Raw genomic sequence first — 15,000 nt, 5'->3', positions numbered from 1 at the left:
CTCCGCCAGGCCTTTTAATTATTGAAGTTGTAAAAATGTCATAACAATGTTTTAATTGTATTGAAATGTTCTTTTATCCCATTAAGACCGGGAACACGTCTATGTCATTTTCAGATTTCTTTGGCTATTAAAAAAATAGCAGATATACAAGCTCATATACGAGCTTGTAGATCTGCTATTCTTTGAAAAATAGTGGAACATTTGGGCAAATTTTTGAATATACATATATGTTTTAAAGCGAACATTTTCAACTCCAATCTGTGCTTCTGAGGGTCCCTGGAACCACATATTTTGAGATGGGGGTCCGCTGCCAAATACATATAATTTTTGGGGTCATTGACATGGAAAATATTACAGCATATTATAGCAACATACTGTTCAAAATACATACATCTCAAAATGTTTTATTCTAGGGATAGATTTTAGTTACAAATGTTCGCTTTAAAATATATATATTCAAAGATTTGCAAAAAAAAATGCAAACATAGCAGATATACAAGCTCATAGCAGATATACAAGCTCATAGCCGTGCCGCGCTATGCGCTTGTATATCTGCTATTTTAGAATAGTCCAAAGAAATCTTAAGATGACACGGATGCATTCTTTGAATGGGTTATAATGTGGTTCTTTTACACAGTGTCTTAAATGCTCTGTTTTGCATAAAGCACTTTGAATTTGCCCAGTTGACACGTTGCTGTACAAAGAAACGTGTCGTCCTCACATCCCATACAGACGAACATCTGTTTATTCATGGATGTTGGCAGACACGGGACATTGTGTAATGGATTACTAAAAGGTTACATAACCTTATATAATTAACAGCAGCGTCCAGGATTAAGATCGTTTAAATTGTACATAACGGTACTACGGGCTACAGCCGCACTCATTCCAACCGTCCCGTCAGGATTTTAATTCAATCTAATTGGGTTCAGGATGGTAATTTGACCTCATTTAAAGGAATAGTTCCTAAGCCAATAATTTGATGACCGGGTGTAGGTAGTTCCGACCAAGCAATCTGATTGGTTGAAATAGCTTTCTAGCCGTGATTCAAACCAGCATCATATCACGGGCCTAATCACATTAAATAAATCACTCCGCACTGCAGTCCGCACCTGATTAGACCATATATGACACAGCTGTGCTGTGAAGTCACGCTGTGACTGTCCCACGGTAGGAAAACAAACAGACAGTACCCACCGCCGCCACCGGGCGGAGAACAAACAGCTACGCAAGATGGACTATGTTGTTAATTTTGACTTATTTGGTGGACTTACTGTTGATCAATGGTTAGAAGAGAGCACACTAAATCGCCTAAAATCCTATAATAAAAGGAATAACTGGAAAAAAGTGTGCTTTATTTCAATGGTAACATCCATACTGTATAAATATCCTCCTGTCTTAAAGTAAAATTACTCCCATTTCGTTAACAGTCCAGTGTATGTTATACTTTATCGTACGAAGGTATCGCACGGCAAAAATAGCCGATCTACAAGTTCACAAGGCATCGCCATCTTGACGCGTTGTGAGCTTGTAGATCAGTTATTTTGGCCACGTAACACGATCGTACGACGGAGCATATAGCCTACTGGAATCAGCTGTGTTGATGAGACGAGAGTCAGAGAGACAGAGTGCTGCGCTGCCACAGGGACTATTTTGTCTCAGTCAAATAAACTCTTCTCTTTACAGGGAAACGGATAAGCGATTTTTTTTTATTATGAATTGCCCCACAATATGAATACATTTGGATGTGTTTTGTTGGTAACTGTTGTATAATCGCAATATTACACTCGAGGGTGTGCTTTACCTTACATTATTGTCACTTCTGTGATGCGGACGCGGAACTCGGCTGCGCCTCGTTCCTGGACCGCATCACAGGCGTGACAATAATGACGGTAAAGCACACCCTCTCGTGTAATATTGCTTAAATAAATACCCAAAAATATCGCTTACCCTACCTTTAAATACAAATACATTGGACGTAAAAAGACGATAGAATTTTAACACTATAAGCTACTAATACAGACTGAAGTAATTAAAGCGGGTCATGTTTGCATGTTTGGAATTGTAACAGCTGAAATCAATAATATATCAGTAATCCGATGTAACCTGTGGGCCGCATTAGGTGAAGGTGGGGGCCACATGTGGCCCCCGGGCCGCAAGTTGACCGTGTATGGTTTTAATGGTGAAAAGCAGGCAGGGTTTTGCTCTCATTGTTCTGATCTGATGAGGACTGATCTGCTCTGCTCTGGGTAATTAGCTGTAGCTGTGTTCAGAATGATGTTCTGAGCGCACAGGGGGTGCTCTCTGGTCCTTCAGGACCTCAGAGCGGTCGGTAGGGAAGTGGATCGTTAATAAGCCGATCTATAAGCTCAATACCCGTCGCGTTTTGAGCTTGCAGATCGGCTATTTTCAAATAACCAATGTGCAGTGGTGGAAAAAGTACTCACATTTCTTACTTAAGTAAAAGCATCAGTACTGCAATGTATAAATAGTCTGTTACAAGTAAAAGTCCGGAATAAAACATTTACCTGAGTGAAAGTACAAAAGTATTGGTATCAAAATGTACTTAAAACACCACATTTAGAAAGTACTCATTATGCAGAATGTCCCATTTCACATGTTTTCAAATGTATAAAAAAGTATTTTGAAAATAGCAGATCTACAAGCTCACAATGCGTCGCATCACGATGCATTGTGAGCTTGTAGATCGGCTATTTTCAAATGGCGGAAATGCATATAGGGCTGAAGTGGTTAAGGTATGTTTTGTAATAATAATCAAAATCTATAAAGTAACTAAAGTTTTCAAATATTTTTTGTGGAGTGAAAGCATAATATTTGCCTGTGAGATGTAGTGGAGTAGAAGTAAAAGTACAAACACTTTTTAAATACTCCAGTAAAGTAAATACCTAAAAAGTATACAGTACTTGAGTAAATGTACTTAGTTACTTTAAACCACTGCCAATGTGTACAGTATATACTGTAGGGTCAACGTGGTTAAACATCAAATGTTGATGCTTTATATTAACACATTTTGCTGGGGACACCCTGGATTAGGAACACCCTTCAAGGGCCCTCTGGGGGTCCCCGGACCACCCCACTTTGAGAAGCACTGCACTAAAGGGCCTGCACCCCCCCCCTCCCCGCCATAAAACCCTACACTACAGATGAGCAGAATGAATACAAGCATGTCCAATTAAAATTCATAGCTTTCAAAAGCCAACATATAAAATGTACAGAACGTCCCAAAAAATATATCAAGTGCAACCATTGCCAGTGTGTGAGTGTGAGTGTGTGTGTGAGTGTGAGTGTGAGTGTGTGTGTTAAAAGTGCTAAAAGAGGTTGCGTGTATCACTTCTCAGTGTACAGTACACGTTCCCAGGACACACACACACACACACACACACACACACACACACACACACACACACACACACACACACACACACACACACACACACACACACACACACAGACAGACAGACAGACAGACACAGAGACACAGAGACACACACACACACACACACACACACACACACACACACACACACACACACACACACACACACACACACACACACACACACACACACACACACGCATACACACACACGGGCGCGCAAGATTTTTGCCGCCTCCACAGCTGACGGTTAACCACTTCAATGCTCTATACTATACCAGTAGTTCTCAAACTTGATCTACAAGCTCAAAACGCGCTGTTTCGCGTCGCGTTTTGCGCATGTAGATCTGCTACTTTTGTGTGCCGCGTGGTACGATCAAGTTTCAGTAGTTGTGTAAAGTAACTGAGTACATGTACTCAAGTACTGCACTTAACTTTCTTCAGTATTTACCATTTTCAATACTTTTACTTCTACTCCACTACAGGCAAATATTGTACTTTTCACTCCACCACAATTATATGAACTACTACGTTGATTATTATTAAAAAACACACTAACCAATTCAGCCCTACATATATTTCGGACATTTTAAAATAGCAGATCTACAAGCTCACAATGCGTCGCTATTTTCGGCCATATTTTCAAGTGGCCGAAATGTATATAGGGCTGAAGGGGTTAGTGTGTTTTGTAATAATAACCAAAATCTACAAAGTAACTAGTAACTAAAGTTTTTAAATAATTGCAATGGAGAAAAAGGACAATATTTGCCTCTGAGATGTATTGTGGAGTAGAAGTAAAAGTACTGAAAATTGTAAATACTCCAGTAAAGTAAAAAATACCTCAACATTGTGCTTAAGTACAGTACTTGAGTAAATGTACTTAGTTACTTTACACCACTGATTACAACTGTATAATTATATTACTGTATTATTACTGTATTATCATGTTACTCACACTGTACCACCACCTCTATGACGGCCTCTCTGGGCTTCACGTTGAAGCCGTTGTATTGGCTGGTCTGACACCTGTAGGCGCCGCCCATCTCCCGGGACACGTTGGCCAATCGCAGCACTCCGTCGTAGCTCTCCGTCTGGGCGGCGCCGTCGGGCATCGCCGCGGCGGCGCCGGCCGGGAACAACCCAGCCCCGGCGGCATGATGCAAAGAGGAGGAGGAGGATGCCCCGCCCCCTGCCGCCGCCGCTCCGGAGGCGGAGGAGGCAGAGGCTCCGCCTCCTGCCTCCTGGAAGAGGCGGGACCAGAGGATTATGGGCTTGGGCTTCCCGGAGACGAGACACTGGAGGTCGACGGTGTCTCCCTCCTGCACGATGAGGTGAGACCGACCTCGAGGGACAGACAGCTCCGGGGGCACTGGAGAGAGAGAGAGAGAGACAGAGAGAGAGAGAGAGACAGAGAGAGAGAGAGAGAGAGAGACAGACAGACAGAGAGAGACAGAGAGAGAGAGAGAGAGAGAGAGACAGACAGACAGAGAGAGACAGAGAGAGAGAGAGAGAGAGAGAGACAGAGAGAGAGAGAGAGAGAGAGGGAGAGACACAGAGGAATAGAGAGATGGAGGGAGAGAGAATAGATTGGTTGGGACCCGGAACCAGACTTTTACTTTTACTCAAGTAAATTTTGATTACCGGACTTTTACATGTAACAGAGTGTTTCTAAATTGCAGTATTGATACTTTCACTTAAAGGAGGAGTTCACCCAAAAATGACTTATTTTCTATCAATTGCACACCCCATGAAGCGTTGAATTCATGGAGATTATTTTGTTTTTGTCGCATTCCTAAGCCAATAATTTGATGACCGGGTGTGTTTCCGGTAGGACACAAAGAATCAGATCAAATAATTAGTTTAGTAATGCGACAAAACCCCCTAAAAAATCATGGATTCAAGGCTTCATGGGGTGTGCAATTGATAGAAAATAAGTCCTTTTTTGGGTGAACTAGTCCTTTAAGTACAAAATCTGAGTACTTTTTCCAGCACTGCTCTCTATCTCTCTCTCTCTCTCTCACACACACACACACACACACACACACACACACGCACGCGCGCGCTTACACGCACACAGACGCACACGCACTCTGTCCGTCTCTGGTCAAATGAACGCATTTGACTGGGGTTGTTATGAAAAATTAATGAAATTAATCGCCTCGTTATAATCGCTCTGTGTGTGTGTGCATGTTCTCATAACACCAACCGCAGTTTCAATTAATGCAAATGAATCGCACAAAATAATAATAATCGCTCCCGGAACCGGTGTGTCACTACGGACCTTTAGTCACATCCTTATTAGATAATGAAAAATCAAGTGCTTGGTTTGTCGGCAACATGCACTTGCCCTGTCCAATATATTATGGATAAATATGTCCCCGATCACACTTATTCAACCTCAATGGTGAGTCTCTCTGAAATGTCATCCATACCAAGGGTTCCCAAACATCTCAGGCCGCGACCCCCCAAAAATAATCATATTTGAACTGGCATTAGATTTAGTTTGACTCGGTTCCAGTCAGATAAATATTGAGAAAATAGCCGAACTGCAAGCTCACAACGCCTCGCACTGCGAGGCGTTGTGAGCTTGTAGATCGGCCATTTTCACAATGTTTGCCTCTTTCTTGCGTAATATTTGATAATTTGGCCAATTTGGTATTAAAAAGGTCTTAAAAGTCATTAAATTGCAACATTAGAAATGTGCAGACACCCTGTATACACTTATACTGTATGTTGGTTTGTTTACTGTTGAGTGAGAAAACAATGTTGCACATTAAGCTAATCATCTGGGGACCCCCCCCCAAAAAAATAATAATAATAATAATAATATTTTGGGGACCCCCTTGGGGAGAACCACTGATACAGCATATACCATGTTGAACATGAGCGTTGTGTTGAATGCGGATGGATTTTGATTGCCTACTCTCTTCTGGAGGGAAGAAAATATCTGTGCTGTCACTGCGCTGGATTTAAGAACAGCTTAGGGGTTTGTGTCCAAAGCACAGCTGCTCTTTGACCTTTCTCACGGTGCTTAACGCAGCAATGTGCCAACAGGGCGCCAGACCACACGCTGTTTGTTGTTAAGACCAACAACGCTGATAGAGCATGTCAATAACGCTTGGGTCAATTGACGCTCGGGGTCGGGTCAATGAGGCTTGGGTCAATAACAGTGGTGGAAAGTAACTAAGTACATTTACTCAAGTACTGTACTTAACACATTGACTGCCAGAGTTTATTCATAATGTACTCACCCCTGTGCCAGCAATTTGCGTGTTTTTTAATTTTTTTGTTTTGTAATTTTTCATTCAAATACATTCTCTGATTGTGTTGTCAAGCACCTACGATTGTTCCACCAGTAGAGAGCAGCACATCCAAACATTGATCACCTCGCTCACCCCCTCCCAAACAGGCCCACGTCATATCCGGTCATTCAAAGGATGTGACGTTTTCGACAATTCCCGGCCCGCTGATCGGCCTGAAAACGACGTGATACACTACGACGATGACTGTTAGTCACCCGGACCAAAGAAAATAGAAGTTGAGCTGTCCGTTTGTCTTTTATACCGTGTGAAAAAACTTGTTTTTCCTTATTCTGGCCGAAAATCACCGGAGAAAAACAACGTGACCCGGAAATGAATTTTTTTTTTTACATCCGGCTCCGGGTGAGTGTGACGTAAGTGGAAAACGAAAGTGTTGATGAGAAATAAACACAGCTGTGCGATCACAGATTAAACAATGAAAATTCAAAAGAACGTGTCAACTCGTTCTTAGGAATCCTGGCACTCAAGCGATGGATTTGAAAGAACGTGTGGACGCGATCTTGGCACTGTATGTGTTAAGTAAAAATGTTAGGTGCTTTTACTTTACTGGAGTGTTTCCAATTTTCAATACTTTTACTTCTACTCCACTACATCTCAGAGGCAAATATTATACTTTTACTCCACTGCAATTATTTGAAAACTTTAGTTACTAGTTACTTTGCAGATTTTGATTATTATTACAAAACATCCATTACCCACTTCAGCCCACTATACATTTTGGCTATTTGAAAATAGCCGATCTACAAGCTCACAATGCTATGCAATGCAATGCAGAATATCAATGCGTCGCAATGCAACGCATTGATATTCTGATATTGATATTCTGCATTTTGAGTACTTTCTACTTTTGGTACTTTAAGTACATTTTGATACCAATACTTTTGTACTTTTACTCAAGTAAATTTTGAATTCCGGACTTTTACTTACTTAAGTAAAACATTTGAGTACTTTTTCCACCACTGGTCAATAACACGTTCAATGCTCAGTCAATGACGCTCCGCTCAATAATGCGTCCTTGTTCACATTGAAGTGAACTTTCAAGCATCAAAGAGTCCCTATCTTCTTCTTTTTTGAGTAGCCAATTATTTTTACCCTCTTTTTTTGTTCAATTTAGTCTGATTGATTGATTGATTGATTGATTGATTGATTTTATATGGTGATATTACATAAAAAATAGCACAGTAGCATTTTCCCGACATACAGTCAAAGCGTCACAGAGGATTAAAAAAAACACAATAAAGCCCAAGGGCTTATTTCCATTGTGGTCCTCTTCACATAAAAACACTTGCGACATAACAAACAATAACCAGTGGTGGAAAAAGTACTTAAGTAAAAGTAGCAATACAACATTATAGGCGTGTGTGTGTGTGTGTGTGTGTGTGTGTGTGTGTGTGTGTGTGTGTGTGTGTGTGTGTGTGTGTGTGTGTGTGTGTGTGTGTGTGAGGGAGGGAGGGAGAGTCTATATGCAGGGCATTGCTGAAAATGAGCACTTGTGCTCAGCTACGACCCTGGGTAAATAGAGAACAATAAAACACACACACACACACACACACACACACACACACACACACACACACACACACACACACACACACACACACACACACACACACACACACACAGACACACACACACACACACACACACACACACACACACACACACACACACACACACACAGCAATACAAGTTGAACTCGTTGACGCTCTGATGCCATTATACACTGTATTTTAGTGGTCTGTATTTTGTGCCCCGCGTCAACGATTGCAAATAGAAGCGAGCTCTGAAGGATGCGTCAACGGGTTTTGACGTGCCCACTCCACTCTTCTATCCGTCAGGCCCTTAAGGGTCCTATTTTTGGGGGGGAAAACAGGTGGACCTGCCACGCTGTGCTGGAGTGAAGAGTTGAACCCAAGTGCAGGCGACTTCAGTCAGAAGTTCAGCACATTCATTTATTGAAGTCGTACAGTAGTAGTCATTTGTCATTGTCATGACAGTGGCTGTCTAATCTATATGGGATGTTAGAACTGCGATTCCCAGAATTCAGTTGGAAAAACCATGGAAGTACCTTTTTATTTTTTCACGAGTTTGTCCTTAGTGGAATAACGAGGAGGAGAGGGGAGGAGAGGAATAGAATGGAGAGGAGAGGAGAGGAGAGGAGAGGAGAGGAGAGGAGAGGAGGACGAACACAGTTGACTTTGTGTTTGTTTCGTCTACACCTCAGAGACTAATGTGCAACTGGAAAAGTGTACAAGTGTAAAACACAATTCGTACACTCTCAGAGTCACAGGACCCGTAAGGGTCCACGTGGACCCCTGGTGGTCCCCGGGCCCGAAGTTGTAAAAACCTCAGACTCTCAGTCTCGCTACACTTCCCTCTCATCATATTTCAAGCCTTTATTTATTTAAGCAGATCCAATTCATTGCCACGCCATAATGAATATATTGTTCATTTTATATTCAATACAAATATCTATCCATTCATGAGTTGTCCTGACAGAACCACAGTCACACTTCAGTGAGATAATACATATCGTCTCTGTCGGGTCCAAACCTCATTTGTCCAAAACTGTTACTTTCCAGGATTCAAATAAAAAAAGTAGCAGATCTACAAACTCGAAAAGCGGCGCAAAAGCTTGAGGATCTGCTACTTTCTATGGTTTTGCGTGACGCTGTAGTATGATCAAGTAGGGCGTTCATTTACGAAAAAACACAAAGGGTTGGAAATATTCATATTACATAGTATAGTATTTTAATCTAGTTTTTTTTGTTGACGAAATTGTCAGTATATTTAGTCTTAGTTTTACTCATCATAGTTTAGTTTTTATTTCGTTTTTGTCCGAGAAAAAAAGGTGGTCGCCGAAAATTTTTCGTCATAGTTTTAGTCAGTGGTGGAAAAAGTACTCAAATGTTTTACTTTAGTAAAAGTATCAATACTGCAATGTAGAAGTACTCTGTTACAAGTAAATGTACTTGAGTAAAAGCACAAAAGTATCGGTATGAAAATGTACTTAAAGTACCAAAAGTACTAAAATGTTTGAAAATAGCCGATCAGCAAGCAATACGACGCGTTGTGAGCTTGTAGATCGGCTATTTTCAAATAGCCTATGTAATAACATAGGGCTAAAGTGGTTAATGTATATTTTATAATGTAATAATTTATATGTGCAAAGTATCTACAAATAATTGTAGTGGAGTAAAAGTGCAATATTTGCCCCTGAGATGTAGTGGAGTAGAAGTAAAAGTATAGACAATTGGAAATACTCCAGCAAAATACCTCAAAACTGTACTTAAGTACAATACTAGAGTAAACGTACTTATAGTTACTTTACACCGCTGCAGCCCAACGATAGATAACAACATGAAGAAACCCTTACCGGTGGTGGAGGAGATGTTGACGTCGATGCTGACCTCCGGGATGGCTCCGCTGGCCAGCGAGGCCACGCAGGTGTAGGTGCCGAAGTCGGTGAACTTCAGGTCGATGATGTCCAGGCTGGTGGCACCTATGGTGGACACATTTACTTGAGTAGAAGTACAAAAGTATTGGCATCAAAATGTACTTAAAGTACCAAAAGCAAAAGTACTAAAATGTTCGAAAATAGCCGATCTACAAGCTCACAACGCGTCGCAACGTAGGTACTGTATAAAAAGCCTAGGTGAGCCTAGGTGTAAAAAAAAAAGGGCTAAAGTGGTTAATGTATGTTTCCTAATATCATAATTTATATCTGCAAAGTAACTAGTAACTAAAGTTTTCAAATAATTACAGTGGAATAAAAGTACAATATTTGCCTCTGAGATGTAGTGGAGTAGAAGTAAAAGTATGGGAAATTGGAAATACTCATGTAAAGTACAAATACCTCAAAATTGTACCTAAGCACAGTACTTAAGTAAATGTACTTAGTTACTTTCCACCACTGCCTGGGAGGCAGGCATGCCGTTTCTCTGTAACCTGATGATGACTACAAATAAAAGAACGGATTGATCCCTAAACCATGGGTTTTGCTGCGTGATTTCTTTGGCTATTCAAAAATAGCAGATATACAAGCTCATAGCGCGGCACCGAGTGCCGCGCTATGAGCTTGTAGATCTGCTATTTTTGAAAAATCTTGAAAAAAAAAAAAAAAAATCAAAAAAACTGTTATGATTTAGAAAAAAAATATTAAGAATCTCCTCAGGTCTTAATGGGTTAAGTAACATCTGAAAACTTCCATTACGCACCCAGCGGCGCCGAGGCGTCCGGCGGGTCGGGCGTGTGCGTGATGACCATGCGCTCCGAGCTGCGCAGCGGCCGGCCGTTCTTCAGCCAGGCGAAGCGCAGCTCCTCGGGGGGCGTGGCCTCCACCTGGCAGCTGATCTTCACCTCGCGGCCGATCTGGATGTGGTCGTCGTTGTGGTAAGGGTCCGGCGTGATCCAGAAGCGACCCTTGCGCAGGCCTACACGATGGATACGGGGGATACGGAGGGGGACGGGGAGAACGTTACCGTTATTAGGGGGTTTAGGGCAATGGTTCTCAAACTTTTTCAAGTCAAGGACCCCCAAATTGACACTTAATAGCCCACGGACCCCCATTTCAAAAGATATGCCAGGGACCCCCATAAGAGAAGATTTTTTTACGGCTCTAGCAGTGATTCTCAACCATTTTAATTTCAAGGACCCCCAGTTTGACATGCATTAGGGCTACAGACCCCCATTTAATGGCATTTCTATCACTTGGACCGCATTTTATATTGTAAAATCAATGTCAATTTAACTCTGAGAGTGTACAAATGGAACCAAATGGACCCGTTAGGGTCCATTTGGTTCCATTTGTACACTCTCTGAGTTACAGACCCATAAGGGTCCATTTGGTGCCTAATCTATCATTTAGCTGGGGACCCCCTGGAACTCCCTCAAGGACCCCTGGGGGTCCCCGGACCCCACTTTGAGAACCAATGGTTTAGGGGATCCGGAAAACCTGGAAAGAATCGGTAGGAACCGGATCCAACATTTCTGCTCCTGGAAAGTTGGCACGCTGAAACATTGTTCTTGTATTAATAAAAAACGTTTTAAAATGACCAAACCTTCCTACCAATGATGTCACTGGTAGGCGGGTTTCTGAACTGTCCACTGCCCTCCTCTGAGAGACAGACTGAATAGACAGAAATGGTGCCATCTTAAAAATGGTAAATGGTAAATATAGTTACAGTATAGTGAGCATTAGTGAAGACCAATTATGAAGAAAATGGGTGAAGTGCTCCTTTAATGTTTTATGAAAGGCACATGAAGTGTGCTACTGTATACATGAATAAATAAACTCACCTTGCCACTATCCACATACTTTAAGTGTCATATATGCTAGTGATTCACAAACCTTTTCATGTGAAGGACCCCCATCGGAAAATATTATGTGCCAGGGACCCCAATATACAAATTGTGTGTTGTTAAAACGTTATTAATTAAATATTCCTCATTTTTCAAAAACATGTTTTGAAAATAGCTACAATCTACAAGCTCAAAGCGCTCGTTTTGAGCTTGCAGATGTATATTTGCATTTAAGTAAGCAAGGTAGACACATACATCAAATGCAGTGCAGTGCCTCAGTCATCTAGGATCATAGGCAAAGCGAGAACCTAACAAAAGTATTGGCATCAAAATATTCTTAAAAGCACAAAAAGTAAAAGTGGTAATTGTGCAGAATGTCCCATTTCACAAGTTTTTAAAAAAATGTATGAAATCCTTTGAAAATAGCAGATGTACACGCTCACAACGCGTCGCATCGCGACGCGTTGTGAGCGTGTAGATCGGCTATTTTCAAATAGCCAAAGTTTGGCTATAGTAGGTATCAGTGTTGTATGTAGAGTAGGCCTGACCTCGACTAAGTCGACTAGTCGACTGGTTAGTCGCGGGGGGTCCGAGTCGACTGCGTGTCTCTTAGTCGACTCTAGTCGATTTTTTTTTTTTTTTTTTTTTTTTTAATAGCCAAAAATGTTTTAAATTGTTTTTTGGCCAAGTCTACACCTGCAACCACACGTAACTTCCACTTTTTTCTTCTTATTCCTCGTCTTTGTATTGGTATTGTTTGTGTTGGAGCGCCTCAGTGCGGCTGCAGAGTCCATGTGCAACCTCTTCCAGAGAGAGATAGAGACACTAGAAACTCTGCTGGAGACACAAAACAAACTGTGTAGACTTGGCCCTTTGAAATAAAATGTATTTTGGCCCCAAAAAAAAAAAATTTGTCGACTGTTGACTATGTTGACTATTGGCAATTAGTCGCCAATTAGATTCGACTAAACAAATCCTTAGTCGGGGACAGGCCTAATATAGAGAGAGAGTTGCGTCGCGCTCTGATCTCGCCACAAAGCGGGATGTTGCCTCCTGTAGTTGCAAAAATTGGAACTTCCTCATTGAGATACGCTAGTGTCGTCACTCTCATAGTTATATCACGCTGGTAGGTATATATATACTGCAGGTAGGTAAATAGCCAAAGTTTGGCTCTGGTATAGGGTCTGTCAGACTCCTTGAGTAATAGGCAGGACTTGGTGAGATGTTCGTGACAAATCGTCAACAAGGCAGGGTTATAACGTGCAAAAATGCTAAAGGGAACGAAGAACGGAAGAGGCTTAATTTGAAGAGGGAAGAGGCCGGCGCCATACAAGTATCAACCCATCTGGAACGGGAAAGCGTCTTGTGTCATTTTAGATTTGAGCTAAAAAGCATTATTTTATACTTTGGCTATTAAAAAAATAGCAGATCTACAAGCTCATAGCGTCACTTCGCGCACACATTTGTGCAAATCTTTGAATATAACATATAATATATATTTTTAAAGCAATTTTTTTTTACTCAAATCTTTGCCACTGGGGAGGAGGGGGGGGGGACCACCATGTCAACATATTTTGACATGGTGGTCTGCGGCTAAATACATATAATTTTGGGGGTCCTTGGCATGAAACAGTTGGAGAACCAAGCGATATAGTAACATACTGTACGTTTTTTTTCCGAAAACTGTTGTATTGTAGAATCGGCCTCAGGTCTTATAATGGTCTTATAATGGCTAAAATCCCTCGTTTATCAAGAAACTCTCTCTAGAGAGGAGAGGAGAGGAGAGGTTCATATTTTGAACATATCAGGTTTCCACCCGACAGAGACTATCTGGCCTTTGGCATTTGGGTGCTATTGGTGTACTTATGGTAGCTACATTTTCAGTCCACATTCATTCCGCAAATTAACTTTCCTATGTTTAAGAAATTGAAAGTTAAAATCTCCCAAAGTTCATTGTGCATTATTCGCTGCTAGCTATTCACTATCTAAAGTTTAGGACTGTAATTATTGATAATTTTGATAACGATTATCGATTATTCTATCAATTACAGCACATTTTATCATTCTTTTTTTTAACAAACGATATGATTGATTAGTTTTTTCAGTCGAATGAATTGATTACCCTGACCACTTATTAAGCCCTAATGCATACCTTGTCGTACTACGGTGTTAAAAAAAAGACAGAAAAAAACCTAAAATCCATTATTTTCATTGTGAAAATGGAGTCGGTGGGGAGGGTGATAATTGTCACTACACATACTCCTATGGCCTGGGGGCGGCACCCGTCAGCAGGGAGTGTCGGGCGGGAGGAGTAGGACGAAGGCTCTACGTCCTCCCGGTGGAGGCTCCTCACAGCAGCGACAACACACAGCAATGCGTGAGGGGAGGAATCAATTGGCATAACGACTAAATTGGGGAGAAAAAAATACTTCCCGGCGTTTTTCTCGCCGGGAAGTAGTAGAAGTCATATTCTGATAGTCCAGTTCAATATAAAATCTGTTATCTGACATTCAGTGAGACGCTTTATACAAATTATATAAGCAACACAGACTCATACATAAACATGAATCTTCAGAGCAGAAACTTAGCCTCAATTTTAATTGGGTGTAGAGGGGGGGGGGCGGGGGGGGGGGGGACCTGGATATATTGGATAGGAGGACGGGCTCTGGCCCAAAAACAAAAAAAGAGCTGAGAATCAGTGCATTAGAGGAACTTGCATCCATTCATCTTCTGTCCCAGAATAGAACGCATATTCCTGCTTCACACCTGCCTGCAGCTGTGTCTGTGTCTGTGTCTGTTTACACCAAACCCACAGCCCCCCCCCCCCCCCCCCAACGGTTGAAGTTTTGCAAATAAGTAAAATCAGCAAAAAATCTGCATACCAGATTGTGATTCGTTCTTTATTGTCCTCCAGAGAGGAACATTTGTTTTGGTACACAATTAAAACAGTGGTTCTCAACCTGTGGGTCGGGACCCCCGGGG

At 41.5% G+C, this 15,000-nt stretch overlaps 1 protein-coding gene across 1 annotated transcript in view; it reads right to left on the bottom strand.

Moving 5' to 3' along the window:
• LOC308074650 (MAM domain-containing glycosylphosphatidylinositol anchor protein 2-like) overlaps window positions 1–15,000 on the bottom strand; it is a gene marked incomplete at both ends in the record, with an annotated part of 94,119 nt that overhangs the window by 24,933 nt on the left and 54,186 nt on the right. Inside the window, 3 exon segments of the mRNA XM_080414157.1 lie at window positions 4,353–4,766; window positions 10,094–10,219; window positions 10,935–11,150. Of these exon segments, the coding sequence (XP_080270283.1) occupies window positions 4,353–4,766; window positions 10,094–10,219; window positions 10,935–11,150 (756 nt within the window).

Source organism: Gymnoscopelus braueri (genome assembly GCF_963280865.1).
Source record: "Gymnoscopelus braueri genome assembly, chromosome: 19".
Taxonomy (NCBI): Eukaryota; Metazoa; Chordata; class Actinopteri; order Myctophiformes; family Myctophidae; genus Gymnoscopelus; species Gymnoscopelus braueri.
The sequence above is the reverse complement of the archived record's forward strand: the minus strand, read 5'-3'. Positions and strand labels throughout refer to the sequence as shown.